The sequence below is a fragment of the Emydura macquarii genome, unplaced genomic scaffold (genome assembly GCF_026122565.2).
Source record: "Emydura macquarii macquarii isolate MOO-44397 ecotype Brisbane River unplaced genomic scaffold, CSIRO-AGI_Emac_v2 contig_2481, whole genome shotgun sequence".
In the NCBI taxonomy this organism is placed as follows: Eukaryota; Metazoa; Chordata; order Testudines; family Chelidae; genus Emydura; species Emydura macquarii.
In genome coordinates, this window is record NW_027132618.1 from 3,812,413 (window position 1) to 3,832,316 (window position 19,904).

General features: G+C 39.7%; 1 protein-coding gene and 2 non-coding genes across 7 annotated transcripts; all 3 read left to right on the forward strand.

The window, feature by feature from the left end:
* Positions 1-2,052: 2,052 nt before the first annotated feature.
* Positions 2,053-19,024, forward strand: RABGGTB (Rab geranylgeranyltransferase subunit beta). Of its 5 annotated transcripts, none has more exons than XM_067563411.1 (9): positions 2,053-2,394; positions 3,350-3,457; positions 7,039-7,236; positions 9,283-9,388; positions 11,212-11,264; positions 11,407-11,517; positions 12,901-13,026; positions 13,825-13,974; positions 17,227-19,024. In XM_067563411.1, exons 1-9 carry the CDS (start codon positions 2,392-2,394, stop codon positions 17,365-17,367), a joined length of 996 nt encoding a protein of 331 aa, XP_067419512.1. In that variant the 5' UTR covers positions 2,053-2,391; the 3' UTR covers positions 17,368-19,024. The 5 variants fall into 5 exon arrangements, with proteins under 5 accessions (XP_067419512.1, XP_067419514.1, XP_067419517.1 ...); XM_067563416.1 differs by lacking the exon at positions 2,053-2,394 and adding an exon at positions 2,409-2,654; XM_067563414.1 differs by lacking the exon at positions 2,053-2,394 and adding an exon at positions 3,914-4,122 and having other exon boundaries at positions 3,351-3,457.
* On the forward strand, positions 3,638-3,721 carry LOC137163247 (small nucleolar RNA SNORD45). The gene has a single exon (XR_010922676.1). It is a non-coding gene; the product is annotated as a small nucleolar RNA SNORD45 (small nucleolar RNA).
* Positions 8,323-8,407, forward strand: LOC137163246 (small nucleolar RNA SNORD45). Its single transcript, XR_010922675.1, has one exon. It is a non-coding gene; the product is annotated as a small nucleolar RNA SNORD45 (small nucleolar RNA).
* Positions 19,025-19,904: the final 880 nt, after the last annotated feature.

A 19,904-nucleotide genomic window follows, 5' to 3' on the forward strand; every position in this document is an offset into this window, starting at 1 on the left:
GCCCTGTGCGCACCAACTGGGTCCCTAGGCAGTGGCTCCCTTCTGCAGTCAGGAGCATGGGAGATCAGTGCTCCCCTGCCTCTGGCTCCAACAGGGACCCCAGCACCTAGGGATCCAAGCAGAGTGCTTTGCCGTGCTCCCTGCAACAGCAAGAGGGAGGGGAGCGCTGATCACCTGTGCCTTTGGCTGTAACAAGGAGCCAGTACCGGTCTTGTAGACTGTTGGCAACACGCTCTGAGTCCTTAGGTAGTCCCTTCTGCAGCCAGTGGGAGGGAAGCGGTGGGCCACTTTGAAAGACCTACTGGGCCACTTTTGGCCCATAGGCCACAGGTTGGGAAACACTGGTCTAAACTATATAATTAATGGAAATGTGGAATATAAATACTGAAAGCACAGCTATGATGGGTACTATCCTTTCTATAGTTTCTCTATTTCTGCTTTCTTGTTCTTCCTACATTCTCTTCCCCCATTTCTCTTTGTCTATCTGTCTTGCCTCTTCCCATTTTTGTTTTTTCTTGACAGTATAGCAGATGCTGTAAGGTCATAATGCAAAAAGATGGAAAATGGTGCAATGTACAGTGAAGTGATTGGGATGTGTATTTTTACCCTGTTTAATTTGGAAGCTGGTTCTATCTGCAAAGTACTTCTGCAATTGAGAGACTCAATTTGTCTACACAGGCACAAGATAATTAATACAGTTTAATTTAACATGAATTTAAAGTGCACTAGTTACACAATTGTGTGGCTGCTCAGGCAAAAAGAGAAGTGGTCTTAGGATATGTCTGTACTATGGGGACTACACTGGCATATCTACACTACAGTGCCACAGCTACAGTATTGTAGCTTGTGCCTCTGTATCACCCTAGCCCAGATGCTGCCTACATTGACAGAAAAATCCATTTAGTCAATATACTTAACCCATCTCTCTGAAAGGCAGCAGCTAGGTTGACAGAAGCATGTCTGTCAACCTAGCTTTGTCTACACTGGTGGTGAGGTTGAACTAATTGCAGCCTTCAGGAAGCTTAAGGGTATGTCTACACTTAAAATGCTACAGTGGCTCCACTCTGCTTCAGTGTAGACACAACCTATGCATTAATTCAGTTTAATTGCATGGAGAGGCCCTGTCAGCGTAAGTCATCTACCTAAGAGAGAAATGGAAGCTAGGTTGATAGAATTCTTCTACTGACATAGCACTGTCTATACCAGGGTTTATGTTGGCTTAACTGTTCTGCAGGGGTGTGTGGATTTTTTTACACTCCTGAGCAAGGGAGGTAAGAAGACTTTATTTTCTGCTGTAGACAGGCCTAGCAGTGCTTTTCTCCTGCTTAAAGTGGATTAAACTGTCCATGATCAAAGCACTCTTCCTGAACACCGGTCCATCTGTGAAATTATCAAGCACAACTATTGTGCTTTAAATTCATCCCCTCTCTACCCATGAATTAACTTTAAAGACAGAATTTGCTTTGAACTCATCCTTGCAGTTAATCTGGTTCATTTTTTCTGTATGTCCTTCAGCCTGTGAAGCTAAATCTCAACCTGCTGTTTGGGGCGCCGGTCTGGCAGGGAGGCCCAGGTACCTTACAAAAAAGGCGGGGAGGGGAACTAAAAATATTTGTATTCCTTAAAAGTGGCCCCGCCCTGCCAGGAGAGTGAAAAGAACAGTCCCTGAGCAGCACTCGCGCTCTCTGGGGTGGGAGGCTGGGCCTAGCGTGGATTCGGGCGCGATTGAATCTGGATCGTCCGTGACTCCTACGCGTGTAGTCACGGGGCCTCGGCAAAAGCCCGCCGTGCGCGTGGCTCGGGTGAGTCAGCCGATGCCTATGAGGGGGCTGAGCCGGCCCGGGCACAGACTCCTCGCGCTGGGCCTCGCCCTCAGCACCCGCGCGGCCAGGCTGGGCGATGTTACTGTATGGGAGGAGCCTCTCCATGCTCTGCGCCCCTCTCACACCAGGGGCGGGGCGGGGCCGCGCCGGGCCGGGGGAGAGCGTTAGCTCGTAAGAGCTCCACGTGGCTGCCGTTCTCTATTTTGTCGCCGGCGGAAGGTCAGAACTCAGCCGGGGTCCTCCTGAGATAGGTCACGTGTGTGGCAGGCGGCGCGCAGCTACCTAAGCAGACGCAGAGGCGGCTGAGTCATCTCATCAATCAGAGGCGAACGCGCGCTTTGTTCGCGGTCGCGGGCTCCGCGCGCGCACTGAGCAAACAGGAGGACGACGAGCCCGGCTCCGGGGCCCTGGCTGCCTTGCTGGAGCGCCGCAGCCAGGCTGCACAGGCAATCAGGCAGCGCCATGGACAGCTATGGTGGGGTCTTGAGGCCCTTAGTTTCCGGTTTCCTCCTTTCCTGAAGACTCACCCGAGTGGACCCCACCCATAGAGGCGCGGGCGGCGGCTAACATGGTGGGTGGCTCGAGCCTGCCGCGAGCTTCTCCGGGCGGTTATTTCCCGTGCCCTCGCCGCTGGCCCGGCCTGGCTCGGCTCTTTTCTGCTGGGCCGGGGGCCTCGGGCAGCGCCCGGGAGCTCGGTCCGGTCCAGTCTCTCCGTTCTCGGAACGGAACCTGTTGTTCGCGGGAGGCGACGACCCGCGGCGCAGGCAGCCTCGCGGGGCCGGAGGGCCGGCGGCCGCTGGAGTGACGTGGCGCGCGGGGAGGGGGAAAGGGGTACGGGCTTGCGCGGGAGCCGGGCGTGTTCTGTCCAAGGGCAGCGGGCGGGGCGGGGCCGGGGTTGCGGCGGGACCCGGGAGGCTCCCCGCTTCCTGAGGGACTGGGGTGCGGGAGCGGCAGGTGGCGGGTGAGCCCAGGCTGACGTTGCGGAGCTGGCAGGCATTTGGGGGCGGGTGGGGTCTCGAGTCCGAGTGGACTTGAGCGGCTTGGCCTGGAATCGGTGCGGCGAGGAGCTCGAGGCCCCGGCCCGGGTGTGTGAACCTCGCGGACGGGCGGGTGGGGGGGCGGACAGCTAATCCGCTCGTCCGCACGTGTTCGCTGCAGAGCTTCACGTTGATTGCCATTAAGCAGGTTTTTTCGGGTTTTTTAAATCATTTCTAGTGTGATTCATATTTACTTGGGTTAGTGGAAACGTAAACTTATCAGCGTTTTTATTTAGAGACTTTGCTGTCTGAAATAAATTGGAAATATTATCTGGGGAAAGAATAAAGCAGACTTAGACGTCTGTTCAAAAGAAATGAAGTGCTGTCAAATACTCAGTTTTGACAGATACATAACATGGCTTAATTGTTCACTCTGATCTGTCACAGTAAACTTTAGTGTTACTTGTAAGAATAATAGGTTTTTAAAAAAATCAGTGCTGAAGTCTCTTTAAATTGATGATACAATTTATTTTGTTTCTTTTTTAAAAGGGAACGCCGCAAAAAGACGTTGTTATAAAACCCGATGCGCCAAGCACATTGTTTTTGGAGAAACATGCAGATTACATAGCTTCTTATGGTGCAAAGAAGGACGATTATGTAAGTATTTGTTTCTTTCATTATTGATAATGCTCTGATAACAGTGATATATCTTGCCATTTCCTTCCCGTAAGTTAGCAGGTGATGAGTTAGAGAGTTATCTTTTTGCCTCTGATTGCAAAGGGAAGGGTTAAAGGAAAAGGATCTGTGTTCTGAGAGGTGGAGATGATAGGTTTCCTTGGTCAATGATGAGACTTGGCATGTATTATCTGACTCCTAAAGTTGAAGATCACTGCTTTAGCTCTAGAATTACTCTGAGACCTGGGAAATGTGCTCTTTTGCTTATTAGAATGAATTCGTGCTATGGTGATACTTAATGTTTGGGAAGAGGTTGTATGTCCCATAGTTACATTTCTACCTGCTGTAATAAGCCTCAACATCACTAGATCACTGTATGCTACTGTAACATGACTTCCATATTGTCTTAAGGATAGCCCCAAATTCTGTGTATTACAGTTATCTAATCTGAGGATGAAAGGGATACAGATAATTGCAGAAGTGTGCATCTGAGAGGCAAAGTTGCAACTATCCTTGTCAAACATAGACAAAAGAAGCACTCTTGTCTGCTGCTGCTGCTCATATATTCAGAAGCATCTAAAATTCCTAGTGGACCCATATGTTGGAATTCATGTAACACAAGGCAGGTGTGCCTTTGCCTCTTTCAGGTATTTTTATAGCCAACCAGCATATACTCTGTCTTGTTAATAGCAAACCTTACTGAACCAACTCTAACTGGCTTTATGAAAGAGACAATACTATTATCAACGTATTATTGGTTGGTCATTCATTCCGCTATAGTATTTTGTGGGAGAAGAAGACCTCAGATGTCTGTCACTGACATGGAACCCAGATCACTGCTTTCTCACTGTCTCATGAGAGGCCAGAATACTCTTTTGAGTTCATGGTCCAGCAAGATCCACAACTAAGGGGTGAAGTTATGGCCTCAGTGAAGTTGCTGGGAGTTTTGGCATTGGAGTCCAAGCTTTCACTCTAAGTTTCCACATACAATTCCATGTAACTATCTTAAAAAAAAAAAAAATACAGGTAATAAATACTGCTATACAAATATTGTGGAAAGCATCACTAGCCTAGTGCTGAATTAATAAAATAGTGAACTATTTATCTGTCCCCAAATGGAAGTATTTCTATCTCTCTAACACTGCCATTTAAGTATCTTTTCCATGTGCATTGATAGAGCTGGCCAAATCTCAGGATTTCCAGTTCATGGGAAATTTTAGTTTTTTGAAATTTCAGGTGAGCCAGAAATTCTGAGAAGCCTTTTTGAGAAACACCAATGCATGGTATTTGTATTTCCAAAATTAAATATGCTCCCTGGGTCCTAGCAGCTGCTGACTTAAATTTACATGATTCTTGTCATTTTCATAGGGGTTGGGGACCCCAGATTCCTGGTCTCCTGAGACAGCTGGCTCCATGGCAACAGGTCTGGAAACCTTGGGAGACTGGGCTTGAGCTAAGGCTCTTGAGGCTTCCGACTTCCCATTTGTAGAGATGGGAGCCTAAACCCTGAGGGTATATCTACACTGCAGAAAAAAAAAATCTGTGGCAACAAATCTCAGAGCCTGGGTCTACAAGCTCAGGCTCCTGCTACGATGCTAAAAATAGCTGTAGATGTTCCTACTTGGGCTCTGAAACCCACCTCCACCTCTGGGTTTCACAGCCTTAGTAGGCATGTCTACACAGCTGTTTTTAGCACCATAATGCAAGCCTGAGTCTGCAGGCCTGGGCTCAGAGACTCATAGCTATGGGTTGGGGGTTTTTTTGTTTCGTTTTTTGTTTGAAGTGTAGACTTACTCTGAGAGGCTAGGCTACAGCAGGTCTTCCACATTTTCCCAGTTCCATGCAAGGAGCCTGGAAGCCCTGAGAATCAATTATTTTTTTGTCAAGGTCCAAACTTCTTGGCCAAGACATAGTCAAGGTCCAGACTCCAGAGGAAAAACTTTTTTTTAAAAAAAGTAAATAAATAAAAAGATTTCAGGGTCCATTCAAAAGCAGCTGGCAGTCTGGATTTGGCACGCTGTCCACCTATTAACTATCCCAGCTTACAGGGTCCACATCTCAAGGGCAGCTCCATTATGCAAGGCTTCCAGTCTCTTTGCCTTAGAGTCAGGACCCTGAAATCCCTGCCTATAACAAGGACTCAGCTCATGTACCTGTAGCAGGGAACCAGGGTTACCCCTGCTGTAAGCCTTTGGTTCCAAGCCCTCAGGGTCCACATGGTGGAACTGTCCCAGAGCCTCAGACCCCGGATGACTGGGCTCCCCAGCAGCCCACTAGGAAGCCTGTGATTTGATGCAACTTTGTCAAACCAGACATCTGATTCAGTTAATTGGCTTTTTTGACAAAATTGCTTCTGACTAGCTCTAGTTATTGAATCTCATGAGTTTTCCTGTTTGTCTGGATTGATTTTTTTTCAGTGTTCTATTTTCAAGTCCTAATGCTCTGGCCTTAACCTTTCTGCCAGAAATATCAAAACATGAGGAATTTTATCTGGGGGGAGTGAGTACTTACAGATCATTTCAAATATAGCTATCCTTTAACAGTCATCAGTATGTTGGAGGCATATCTTGACATGTTATAGGATCAGTTTTGGGAGCAACATTTATGTAGAAAATTACATAGTGTTAGTTTAGTCATGTGAGGTATATTATAAAATTGGGCTCATAACTTAAGCTGAACCTAGAATGATAATTTATTACATTAATTTCTTATATTCTGATCTCAGTAGTACTGTTTAGATAGAATCACAAACTAAACAAATTGGACATTCTAGTCAATCACTATCTTTTCTCAAAGTAGCAGCCATGGTTGGTGGTTTTTAAACAAATTATAAATGTGTATATATTCGTATCAGTAAGGCTACATGGAGAAAATGTACAGAAAAATAAAATCAGATGTTTAAATATGACAGGTCTCCCAGCAAGATGGTGTCAGTTACATTTTAAAATGTGGTGCCTCTGACTATGGTCTTGCTTTCCTGCTCAGCTGTACAAGAAAATATTATATACATTATTGTGGAATGCTACAAATACTCCAGCTGTACCTATGGTTTTTATTTTGTAAGAAGGGTTCGTAACAATATATTAAGCCACAATAAATGAGTTTTTCTCTTCCTGTTTCTGATCTAAGTTGCTTTGCTTCAATTTTGGCAAATGGCAATTATATAATTAATTGAATGTTAGGCTGTTATTTCGAGGGGACCATTTGGTCTAGTAATTTGAGCAAAGGACCAGAGCAAGAAGATCATAACTTATGATCTGGGCTGAGCTACTGTCTTGCTGCATAAATATGGCAAGTAACTTGACCTTATGCCTCAGCCTCCTAAAATGGAAAAATTAAGTAAAAAAGCAAAAATTCATTGAATCAGCTGTTGTATCTTAGCCAGTCTTTCATAAGTAAGCAACTTGGAATAAAGGACAACGTGGCTGGTTGGTTGGGGAGGATTTGGTAATGGCTAGATCTCTAGTTCAGAGAACATCTTATTTACAGAATTGCAACATTACACAAAAAATATAATCTTCACTTGTTTATATGTCTAAGAACTAACATCCTGTACTTCTTAGGAGTACTGTATGTCGGAATATTTGAGAATGAGCGGTGTCTACTGGGGACTGACAGTGATGGATCTCATGGGACAGCTGCAACGAATGAGCAAAGAAGAAATTCTAGCATTCATCAAATCATGTCAACATGAGTGTGGTGGAATAAGTGCCAGTATAGGCCATGATCCTCACCTTTTATATACTCTTAGTGCTGTCCAGGTAAATAAATAAATAAACAAAATATTGGACATAAGTGAAAACAGTTGTTTGGTTTAATAAATTAATTTGACTGTTCTAGATACCACCAAGGTATTTCATTTTTCTGCTGTCACATAGAAATGCTTTATTTCAGCATAATTTGTTCATTAGAAACATTTTTAAGCTTATAGCTATAGTTCTGTGAGTTCCTTAACAAGTTTGTTGCAAGTCGTAGACCTGTATAATGCACCAAGGTGGAAAGCACAAGGTGCAGGAGCTTGTCACCTTCAGGCAATGATCATGTGCTTGTGACTTCATATGCACACTTCTAAAATGGCTACAACAATTATCCTAAATTGTATCCACCTCTCTTGGGGAAAATAAGAGGCTTGTAAAAATCTGTACATTTATAATAAGGATATATAAACTCAATTCCTTTGAAGTTAGTAGAAGTGAATGTTTCCCTTTTCCCTTTGTGTGCAGTGCCTGAATTGAAACTTTTAATTGGGTAGCTTCTGCTTTAAATTTTAATAGTATAGCAATACAAATTGAAGAGAAAAAAATTGATGTAATGTAGATTTTTTAATTGTAAGCTATTAAACACTTCCTTTCATGATGTTGGGGCTCCGTGCACAGAGTTTGACACAAGTTCATCTTGTCATTCTGAGCCAACATTTGGCTTAGTTTTTCCCCAGCTTGCCTGCCTACCCATATTCAGCTAATGTTGTAGAGCCTTCTTTCAAAGTGAGAGTGTGGTTGTGTATCTGCAAGTGACAGTAAACACTGGAACTGGTACAACAGAGATCCTCCAGCTTACTTTCACACTATCTCCATTACAGGTCTAGGTTCTAACTACATGTAGAGTCAAGTTTCCTCTGCACTATGCCAAGAAATGTTATCCAAGCCAGCTTTAAACCCTTATAAGAACTGGTTGAAGTTAGTGTAAATTGTGTTTGACAAGCTGGGACCAGATGTATCTAAATGGCAATTAAAAACTGTTGCGCCATAGATCCTTTTTTAGGGAATATGTATTGTGGCTTGTAATCCTAGAATAGGAAGAAATAGAGTAGATCTGTCTGGTACTGAGATGGGGCCAGGAATTTCGCAGGCCAATGATGAATCTTGGCATGTATTACCTGAGTCTAAAGTTGATGAATATCACTCTTTAGCTCTAGAATTACTCTGAGACCTGAGGAAATTGCTGTGCCCACTCTTTTTAGGTTGAGTGAGTCCTAGCTATTGAGGGATATCCTAACTGGGTCCTACAGTCTCTTCTGAGTAGAGAGCCACACTTCTGCTTGTCTTAAGTTTGGGCACAAAAAATTATTCTCAAAGTGTCTTAATTTGTTACCACACACATTATAGACCCAGTTTGTGTCTATCCATGCTGACCAGCCAAATGATTTGTACATAGGATTCCCAACCCAGTAGAGAGAGGGAATAAGTCTTGAGGTCCCTCCCATTTATTTAAACTCCTTATGCTTAATGTTTTATTATTTTATAGTAACATCAATAGTTTGCAGCCTAAATATAAAAACCAACACTGAGAATTAAAGCTGCAAATCTAAAATAAAGTCAGGAAATGCAAATTTAAGGTTTTTTAAGCACTGTTAAACTAATCCACCTTGCACATACTGTGTTCATTTATACAGTACATTAAAAATTCTATCTGCTGATCCAAAATACTAAGTAAGTGAAAGTTACCATAAGGAGCTTAACTTCTGCATTTCCTATCTTGTTTTTATTAAAAAGTTGCAACTTTATTATATTAACGTTGTCATATTGCATTACATTTTTTTTAAAATTTAAAAAGCAGTATTACAACATTGGAATATTATGTAACACTCTGTAATTGCTCCAAACACTGTAGCTGGAATTGTGGAGTTGCTAATTTGATTTCTGCTACTTCATAGGACTTAAATTGTGATCAGCACATAAAGAGAACCTAGACATGGGTGAAATTTTTCAAAATTTTGTTAATTCTCCTATCCAGGGCTCTGATTCTCTAGTAAATTCTAGGAAACTTTACCTATCTAGTAATTGATTTGAGTCCTTTTTGTTTTGCAGATTCTTACTCTATATGATAGTCTCCATGTTGTTGATGTAAATAAAATTGTTGACTATGTAAAGAGCCTACAACAAGAAGATGGTTCATTTGCTGGAGACAAATGGGGTAATTTTTATATCTTCAAAATTTCATGGATGGGTTGACATACTTCATATAATGAAGCAATTAAAAACAAGTTGCTCTGCATGCTTTTTTCACTGCTGTATTATGCATGAACCGCATTTATTTCCCACACTGTATAAAAGGTGGTATTGTGTAACAGCCAGTCCCTTGTCGTTGTTTTTCTAGATGACTCTAAACTTATAGAAAAATGGAACTAAATAACAAAAACTGATCAACCTTCATAGAAGCTTCTGAAAGCTCAAAACTTGTTAGAGGTTGTGATGGAGGATGCCTTCTCATTCCAATGTAAATTGTAACAAATATTAATCTGAGTTTAATATTTAGTGACCTCTAAGTTATGGTGTGTATTTATTGCTTGTAAAAGGAACTCTCTCTCCACATGGTAATGATGCAAATAAATCTTGTCTCTGCATTCAACAGCTTCTAAAAATATTGATCTGGTTTGATTTTTACTCTTTAAAGCGTTTGCTCACCTTTTTAAATATTCTTTGTGTTAGTCATTAAAATATTTCAATATTGTATTCTGTTGAATATCTTAAGTTACAAGAAAACCCGTTATCTTGCCCATTGCTTCATTCTTCAATTAATAAAATGAACCGATCAGGATCTTTCAACACATGTAAATCCATAAACATCAATTTGCAGCTGACAGGCTATGTGTTGGTATTAAAATGGCGCTGAATATGCATGAACAACTTTTATGCCACAGCCAGTTTGTCATAGTATAGTAATAAAATACGCAGGCAGGGACATGACAAATACTAAAAGGAATGTAAATTATCAGATTGGATTACTGAGATGCACTAGAAATGAGGCTGTGCTTGAGGAAAATTCAGAAGCTAAAGCGAGTACAGGATGTGGTTATCTGCTTGATTGGTGATATGTGCCACAAGAGGCATATTAAGCCAGTTCGGCAAAAACTGCGCTCATTACCTATTTAAACTGTACCCATATACAAAGTATTGACTTGAGTTCTTATTAGTAAGACTTACTGATATAGCAACCCCTCCTAGAATATGCACAGCTTTTGTGGTGTAACTACCAGTTCCCTGAACAAAATAACACTTTTTTTAACCATATACTGACCTACACTAGGGCTTTTTTGCCACTGTAGAAATGTCATCAAAATCACTCCTTTAACTGGTGAAACTGTACTGAGAAAAGTTTCTAGTGAAGAGCTGGCCTGAGAGACCATCTTTCTTCATGTGTGCCTTCACATTAGTTGAAGACCTTGAGCATTGTGGAGACTGGTGTCAGTGTGTTCTTGAAGGTCCATTGCTCTTTAACTTGCTTCATCTAAAGTTCTGAGTCTGTGTGGCCTTCAGATTATGATGTTGAAGGGCTGAGAGTGGTCATTGTGGATATTTAATGGCGAATGAGTCTCACAATGTTGACATTGGTCGACAAGTGCTCTTTCCATTCAGTGCACAGACTATACAGGGGGTGCTTCTTATAAACTGAAAAATAAGTAGCATATTTACAAATAAACCTGGATTCTTGTCTGACTGACCACAAAGAGATCAAAGGATTATTAATTTGTGATTACATAGAGTAAACCATATAGATCATTTTATATTTTAATATGATCCTATTGGGGAATAAAGTGAATATTGGCTGGTGGAGGAAAATATTGGTATAAAATATTGGGGTGTTTTCTACTTTAATATTCAGGGAAACGCGTTTATTGAATTACTGTAACTCTTCAATAGAGAGTATGCATCCTCTGTATGCATGTAAATATATTTCTTCATCAAAATTAGTTCTTTGTAGTTATACTGTTTTTTTTCCCTCCTTCCCTCCCCCAGGAGAAATAGATACAAGGTTCTCTTTCTGCGCTGCAGCAACACTAGCTCTTTTGGTAAGTTCTGTAGTAGGGTGGACATTAGATACAAATACGTAACAGCTTTCTGTAGGTGGCAGACAAATGATGCTACAGTAGCTATACTTAATTTACTTGGTGGTAGTATAAAAGATGTTAAAGAGACTTTTCTGACTTGCAGGGGAAACTAGATGTTATTGATGTGGAAAAAGCAGTCAAATTTGTTTTGTCCTGTATGAACTTTGATGGAGGATTTGGTTGTAGACCAGGGTCTGAATCTCATGCAGGGCAGGTAAGTGCTGTTGCTTGCACATTGGAATATTTTAAGTTAGCAAGAGATTCTCAAGTATCAAATATCTAGACTTTATAACTGTTTCTAATACCTGTGAATGATGCAGACTGAAGCACCTTTGTTACTTGCTAATTGTTTGTAAATAACTTTGTTCCCTTAAAGGATACAAGTACAGCCTTGATCTGTTAGAGGTCTGGGAGCTGAATTTTGTCTATAAAAATCTGCATCAGAACCACAATTTTATATAGTGGTGTGAGCTTTTGTTTCAAACTTCACAAGAATGAACTAAAATGTAACTAAAAAGTTCCAAAAGAAAGACAACAATGCAACAGTTAAAAAAATAATTAGTATTCAGATTTTCTAGGTGTTAGAGAGGAAATATCTCAAATTTTGTAATATAATTAGCACACAATTTGAAGTCACCTATTTTTTCTCTTAAATTAAGCGTATCTGAACTTTTGTAATTCACTTCTTTGCACATTGATCAGATGTCTTACCTGCTGGTAGCAAAATATTTGGTTGGCCTAATTATAGTTACATAGTTCAGGTGAAATTTAGAAGATAAGATTGAATCTTGGATTAGTGGAATTTACACTGAAGTCTGATATGTTGCAGAGGTGACTTGGTTAATTTCTTGATGTGCTGGTGGAATTCTTTTTAAGGTGACAGACTAGCTGGAGTACAACTAGAAGGGGTACAACTAGAACTCCTTAAGAATGGATGAATGCCTGCTAAGATGACCTGTATGACTTCCTCTAGAAACTTTACATGTTACTTAACTTTGGATGATGTTGATTCTGACACTCTGAACCTCCAGTTGAAGAAATTAACTTTCACACGTTTTAGTACTATTTTAATATAGATTTAATCAGCTGTTCATTTTCCGTAATTGTGCTGAACATCATAATCTGGAAGTATTTACTTGTTTAAATGAAAACATAAAAATTATTTAAATAATTAAGTTTCTCTGTATTATGAAACACACAACCTAAATGCTATACACGTCCCCTTGAAATAGTGTTTTGTTTTTCTGATTCTAAGTCTCTTTTAAGATCCTGCATACTCAACCTGATCTTCTAAGACTCTACAGATTACATCTTGCTTTTAATGACAACTAGAATACATTAGTAAAATGATTCAGTAGGTTAACAATTCCTTTTTGTATGAAAACAAAAGTAAGCTTATCTACTTGTCTTTAGATTTAAAAACTCATAACAGTGGAGTAGTATATTCACTTAGTAAACTGAACACTTCTAATTTGCTTATTTTAACAAATAGCATGATGTGAAAGAATGAAATCCTGGTTTGTGATCCTCCTACATTTAGTCTGTTATGTACTACTTAGTTCTTAAATACATATGAACTTTATGTCTGTAATTTTAGATCTATTGTTGCACAGGATTTCTGGCTATAACAGGCCAGTTGCACCAAATAAATGCTGACTTGCTGGGCTGGTGGCTTTGTGAACGTCAGTTACCCTCTGGGGGTCTCAATGGACGGCCAGAAAAGGTATTTGGTTCACTTTTTAAAAAACCTTTAGTGTAGAGGATTTTTATTTCTGAAGCAGGAATATTATTTTTCTTATTTCAAATGTTTTTGCCAAACTTATTCAAATGTTTGTACTCTTAATCTTGATTCCCTTGCTGTAACATCCAGTATGGACCTCTGTTTAAGAAGATGCAATATTCTCAACATGGTTTAAGGCCTCAAAATACCTTGTGAAACAGGGCCTGAATATATAGTGATGTTTTAGGAATGCTTTGAACTACAGGATTTATAAATGTTCATTCATAAAGTAACCAGAAAAAGATTTTGTTGGATTTTTAATTTTTTGAGAGACTCATTGTGTGTCTAACAATTGAATAATGTAATCTGGAATGACTGAATTGCAAGTGGAGACTTCTTAGCTATCACTAGTTTTCTTAAAGCAGACATGTTTTCAGATTTTAGATATTTTTTGTTAAATTGATTGACATGGTCATCAAGGTCTTGTCCCTCTTAGCTATGAAAATGAAACTACATTTTATATAAGTCTCTTCTTCAGAGCCAAAATCCTGCCAAAGGCCTCAAAGTGGAACAGTTGTGATTCTGCTGCTGGGGGGACAGGAGGAGGAGGAAGGGCTATCTGTAAATTAACTGTGTCGTGAATCTCTGTTCTCTTCCCAAGGAACAATGCTCCAAAGTTGTACTCTGTCTGCTCAGCGATGTTTTGATGATATGGTCAGTGGTTTCATGAAACCTAGTGTTACTACTGCAACTCATTTATTTTAAAAAAACTTAATATTCTACGTATATTTTATTTGCCAGTTACCAGATGTATGTTATTCATGGTGGGTGTTAGCATCCCTGAAGATAATTGGTAGACTACACTGGATTGACAGAGAGAAATTGCGCTGCTTTATCTTGGCTTGCCAGGATGAAGAGACTGGAGGATTTGCAGACAGACCCGGAGATATGGCAAGTTCATTTATCTAAAATATACATTTTAGATTGAAATTCAAGGTTTGCAGGTTTGTGAAAGGCTTTATTCTATATATAAATAAAACCAACAGAGGTAGTCACAAGTATGAACAGGATAATGCTACCTTAGCGTATCTGTATTTCCTTGAGGGTGCATGTGACAGTCTTCGATATCCTCTTCAGACTGTATCCCATGCTGAGAATTCAGGAGCCCCCTCCCTCTTTAAAGCCCCAGCACATGGCTGAAAAACATTTTGTTGAAAAGCAACAGTCAAATACATTGTAGGCTGCACTGCAGTTGTGACAGTTACATTTTAAATTGCTACAGTAGAAAGAGAAATAAAAGCTAAAGATAATTGTTTCCCTTAAATAGAGTTGTCAATTAAATTTGTGATTTTTTTTTTCAGTTAAAAGTAGTTCTAGAAAACATTAAATATTATAGGTTAGAATTTAGCAAAGCCATGTGTTAATTTAAACAAAAAACAGTGGGTAAACTAAAAATGGAAAGTGACTTCATGAAAATGGAAGGTGAAAATAGCATTAAAGAATTCTCACTAAAAACGTCAGTATATTTAAGGTCAAATTGCAATCTAGTCATCAATAAAACACAACATTGTCAGTTACTGTGAGAATTGTGATTTGTCAGTCAGTACAAGAATCTCTGTGGTATGTTGAGGTACTTGGGCCCACCTTTTTTAAAAGTACTACTTTATAGTTACATTAAAAGTGAAATAATACTGTTTTGATCCACTTAAAAATTTTGGAGTTTACTATAGCTCAAGTACTTTCCAGTTGTCCATGACTCAATGGCAGCTTATGGCTGATATCATGAGTTGTCATGGTGAAGGCCTCCCTACTCCAGCCTTCCATTGTGTCTGTCCAACCATTGAGTATAAACAGTGCTTAATTTTTGCTGTGGCTGAGCTCTGGCTCCTCTAGGCTTGGCAGTTCATAGCCCTAGAACTCCTGGACTTGTTGCATCAGTTATGAATGTAAAAAAATTGCTTGACCATCGGCACCTCTTTCATTACAGATTAAGCACTGGATATAAATCTTTTAATTAGCAGTTGCAAGTAGACATTGAGGACAGAAGCTTTTGTGATCCTGCTATAAAGGGGGACTGACTGGCTGCAAACCAGCTCATTTGTTTTCCTGCTTATGTAGCCAGTTAGGCTGGATTTCTTGACTATTGCTTTTCTTAGCAAGCCGTTTCTCCCTGACTCAAAAAAGGAACAGCATCTGATTGTGGTGTACCTGGTCAGCTCCCTGTGGGTCAAAGCAATATCTGTAGGGTGTGAGATTAAAAGGTATTTGTATATGGGTTTCCATCTGAGACTTTTTATTTTGAGCCACTAAGAAGATACAGCTGTAACCTTCTGTAACCTACTAACCCCCTTTTTGTCCTGTGACTATGGGGGTATTAATGGGCCATTTCATTTTGAATGGTCCCCTAGAATATGTGCTACTACTTATGCTAAATTCTCTGTTCAACCTTGTATTTAGCTGTGAGACTGAGTACCTTTCGCAGACCTGAGGAAGAGCTCTATAGTTAGCTTGTCTCTCTCAGCAATGGATATTGGTCCAGTAAAATATATTACTTCACCCACTTTTTCTCTAATACCCACAATAATGAGTTTAGTTTCTGCCTCCCTTATTTATTATAAACATATTCACAATAGTTAGCTGTTTCAGCAATTTACTTGTTCAGGCGTGGCTTGTTTTAACTTGGCCTGCTCATGTCAGCAAAGCTAGTCCTACACTTGAAGCAGGAAGCTTTTCTTTGTATCTCCAAGGAGAATTAGAAAGTAACATTAACTTTGTCCTCTTGTATGGGGCCATGCAGAGACCTGCCTGGCCCCCTGTGTAAGTTAGAGCAGCCTCAGAGCTCCTTTAGCTTACATTTTGCTTCTAATGGCCATCTGTGAGTCTTAGAAAACGGATAATGGCCAGTGTGCTGCATTCTGGATATACCCAGGATCTGCCTGCTATGCCAATTCTTTGAGGCAGGGACGGTCTTTTAATTTGTGTGTTGTTCGGTGCTTAGCACGTAAGGGCCCTCATCTGAGGCTGGGGCTCCTAGGTAGTACCATAATACTAGTGTGTGAGAGGCTGTTAGCTGGGTCAGTGTAGAGCCTTTAAGCCAGCTACAGGCCAGTGATGCCTCCTGCGCAGGTGGTATACTCAACGGGCTATTTCCACCAAGTTTATTGCTTATTTACACTGCAGAGCAATGTAAGGAGCTTTAGTAAAGCTGTGAACTAAGTCCTAAGGGTTTGTCTGTAGAGCAGAGTTAGCTCAGGTTCTTACTTGGGTATTGGAACTGCCTTCTGTCCCCACACACAATCTTGTTGCCACAGCTGAACGATGCTCTCAACTCAGGCTACCCAGCACAGGTGGGGGTGGAGGTTAGAGCCTGGTTTCTGTTTTCACTAGTGCTGGTAACGCCCACTTGGCCGTGAGGATGCCTGCTAAATCACTGAAAGCATACCCTCAGCCTAAGAGTTTTAAGTAGCCTTCTGTATTGTCTGTGTAGGGATATACAAACTATGGCCTTCTGGAAAATCTGTTCCTAATCTCATGAAGGAATCTAAATCTCAGAGAATTACCTCCTACCCATCTTTTCTCCTGTGCCTCATTTTCCCTTCTGGGTTTCCCTCCAGTTCTGTATTCAGAGCCCTTTGGCTCCCTCTAAGACCTATCAGCACAGCTCTATGTTCAAAGAGATTGCTGAAGAGCAATATAATGTTCAGTGAAAAATATGGAGTTCATGGTGGAGCTGATTTTAAATTACCAGGTTAGGCTGTAACTTTTACATTATATATAGTACAATCATGAGGCGCTAGATGCATCATGTTGTAACAATGCATAGAGGAATTGGTGGAAAGAACTGTCAGACTTTTCCAGTATCTGCATGTGCATTACTGAGTTCAGGTTTAAAAGTTTTTCTGGTGGTAACAAACATGATCAATTCTAGCATCTTAAAATTGTATCCTAAATGTATACAACTTGAAGCTGGCTATTGATTTCTTTTAATATATGTGAATATTTACTTCTGATATTTTATAGTAATTGCATACTGAAAAACAGGAATTTGTGCTCTTGCATTATTCTCTGAAATTAAATCTTCAACCACCATTGAGCTTTCCTAGTTTCTTCTAGCAGCTCAGTCATCTTATTGAGTCTCACCGTAAACTCATGCAAAGGGTTTTAGTTGTCAGTGTTTATAAACTAGTTCTTATATTTTTCCAGGTGGATCCTTTTCACACCTTATTTGGAATTGCTGGTCTATCATTGTTAGGAGAAGAACAGATTAAGCCCGTCAGTCCTGTCTTTTGTATGCCTGAAGATATCCTTCAAAGAATAAATGTACAGCCTGAACTTGTGAGCTAGACTTTACAGAAGCAAAAGGTTGCTATGTTCAGCTGCTTTGATTTTGTTGGTTGAAACTTATCTCAAACATACATGCATATTTTTCTTTGATGTGTTTACAACAGTACAGAAGAAATTATCACTGTACAGTAAGCCTTGTCACTTTGTCTGTGGATTGTGTCAAAATTGGTTTGTTTTAATAAACAATATGGGTATTACATGTACTGCAAGTTCGGTAACAACAGATGAAGACACTTTTATCTGCACCTAAATACGTGGGCCTCGGGGCTCTTTGTACACCAACTCAAAACAACAGTGTATTTAGTCACCATGGTAGAGTACTTGAGTGGCTTGATTTTTTTTTTTTTTTTTTGTATTTCCTACAACATCAATCATAAAACATTTGTCTTGATAATACAAGTATGTATAGACAGTGAATTGTCCTGAGCACTGTGTTTAAGAGAAGCTGAGAAATAATACTTACAGTTAGAACACTTTGATGTTAGTGGACACTTGTGCATTTAAAATGTCCTGTTTAGGATATGCCATCATTTTTATTCAATACAGAAACACACAAGTTTTCTTCTCATAGTAATTGATAACAGTGTAAAGGTTCTTGTTCTCAGCGAAAACAGTTGTTACCCACCAGTAAAGTCCTTTATTAAAGAAAACATTTTTACTCTGGAAATACAATATAACTTGTGTTGAGTGTAAATTAAGGCTTATTGGCAATAAGCATTCTATAGATGGCCATTCTACAGTATTATGACTTGCTAAGTGTGCTGCTAATTGGAAATTTACTGTTGGGTTGAATTTCTACTTCATTAACACTTGAGAAAATAGTTGCAAAATATAATATAATCAAGATTAAAAGTAGCTTTGAAAAATTTTTATTTTCTGAAGGATGAAATCTTTTTGTCTTCATTGGAGCTCTTTAAATGCCTCCAATTCACATCCCATAGCTTTGTGTGTTTGCATCTGGCCTCCATATTCTGGCAGAGGAAGACTAAATGAGATTCCAGATGAACCATGTTAAAGGCAATTGTGAAGGAAAAAATAGCCTTTAAGTCCCCGGCTTATTTATAGTTAAGCAGGTCCTAAAAGATTTTTTTCAAAATGTTCTCCATTTTTTAATAGAATAGTCAATGCAGCGCACCAGTCCTTATTTCAATTGGCCTATTTTAAGGTTATTTTTATTAAAGGCTTTTTGTCAGTTAAATTATTTGTTTCTCTCAATCAGCTGGTGGGTCTTTTAGATGAGACTACTGGTTTTAAAAAAAAGTGTACAATAGGAAACTAGTGTACAAAGTAGTCATTGCTTAAATATATTTTCTTGTCTTCTACTTCAACAATATTCTATAGAATTTTTTGAAAGATTGATACTGTCAATCAAGCAATGTATATCACTACAAATATGAATTTATCATATACAAATGGAATGAGACAATCTTCCATAAATAAAACATACAGTTAAGAAAATTAGTTGTCCTTTATAACATGTGGAAGTTAAAGTTCTTAGTCTCAGTGCAGAGTGCATTGTTATCATCAACTACCTCATTTTATCTTGTTAAATGTTAAGAATTTTCAGATCACTTCATTCTGTGGAATTACAGGAAGCTATTAGTGCTGTCTTTGGTGACAGTTTGTCTTCGAATTCCTTATTAAATGTTTTCACACACTTTGTTTCTATAATTTATTGATATTTTTATACAACTTCATGCTGAAGTACATGTATTGAACAAACATTCATTGCAGCATAGCTAGTAATGTCATGGAGCAGTAACAATTTTTCAATAAGCAGTCCTGGGATAAGAGGGAAGGTCCTCTCATGGATCAGTAACTGGCTATAAGACAGGAAACACAGGGTACGAATAAATGGTCATTTTTCAGAATGAAGAAGTAAATAGTGGTGCCATCAAGGATCTGTACTGGGACCAGTGATGTTCAACATAGTGATAAAAGATCTGGAAAAATGGTGTGAACAGTGAGATGACAAAATTTGCAGAGAGAATTGAAGAAAGTGATATTTTCAAAACTGAAAATAAATACCAAATATATATTAAAAGTGTGTGTGTGTGTGTGTGTGTGTGTGTGTGTGTGTGTGTGTGTGTGTGTGTGTGTGTGTGTGTGTGTGTGTGTGTGTGTGTGTGTACACACACATCTCTGTTCTTCATAAACTGCTTGTCACCTTAGATTGCAATCTTTTCAGGATAATGACCATGTCTACCTCTTCAGTACCTGGCTTGCATAGATTGGTGCATATACTTTATGTACTGTGAGTAGTCCCACTGACTTCAGTGAGACAATCCAGCAATGTATAAAGTTAAGTGCCCATTATATGTAAGTATATACAGCATCAGGGCCTACGTTTATACAGTACCTAGACCAAGGGGGCCTTAATCCTGTGCAAGATCTTTTGGTACTACCACAATATAAATATTAAATGGTAATAAGGGTAAAAGCAATTCAGACTTCGTCAGGTCACTCTTGTTTTGGGTGCCAGCTGTGGTGGTTGGATGTTGCAGGCCAGAGAAAAAGGAATTTTTTTTTTAAACACT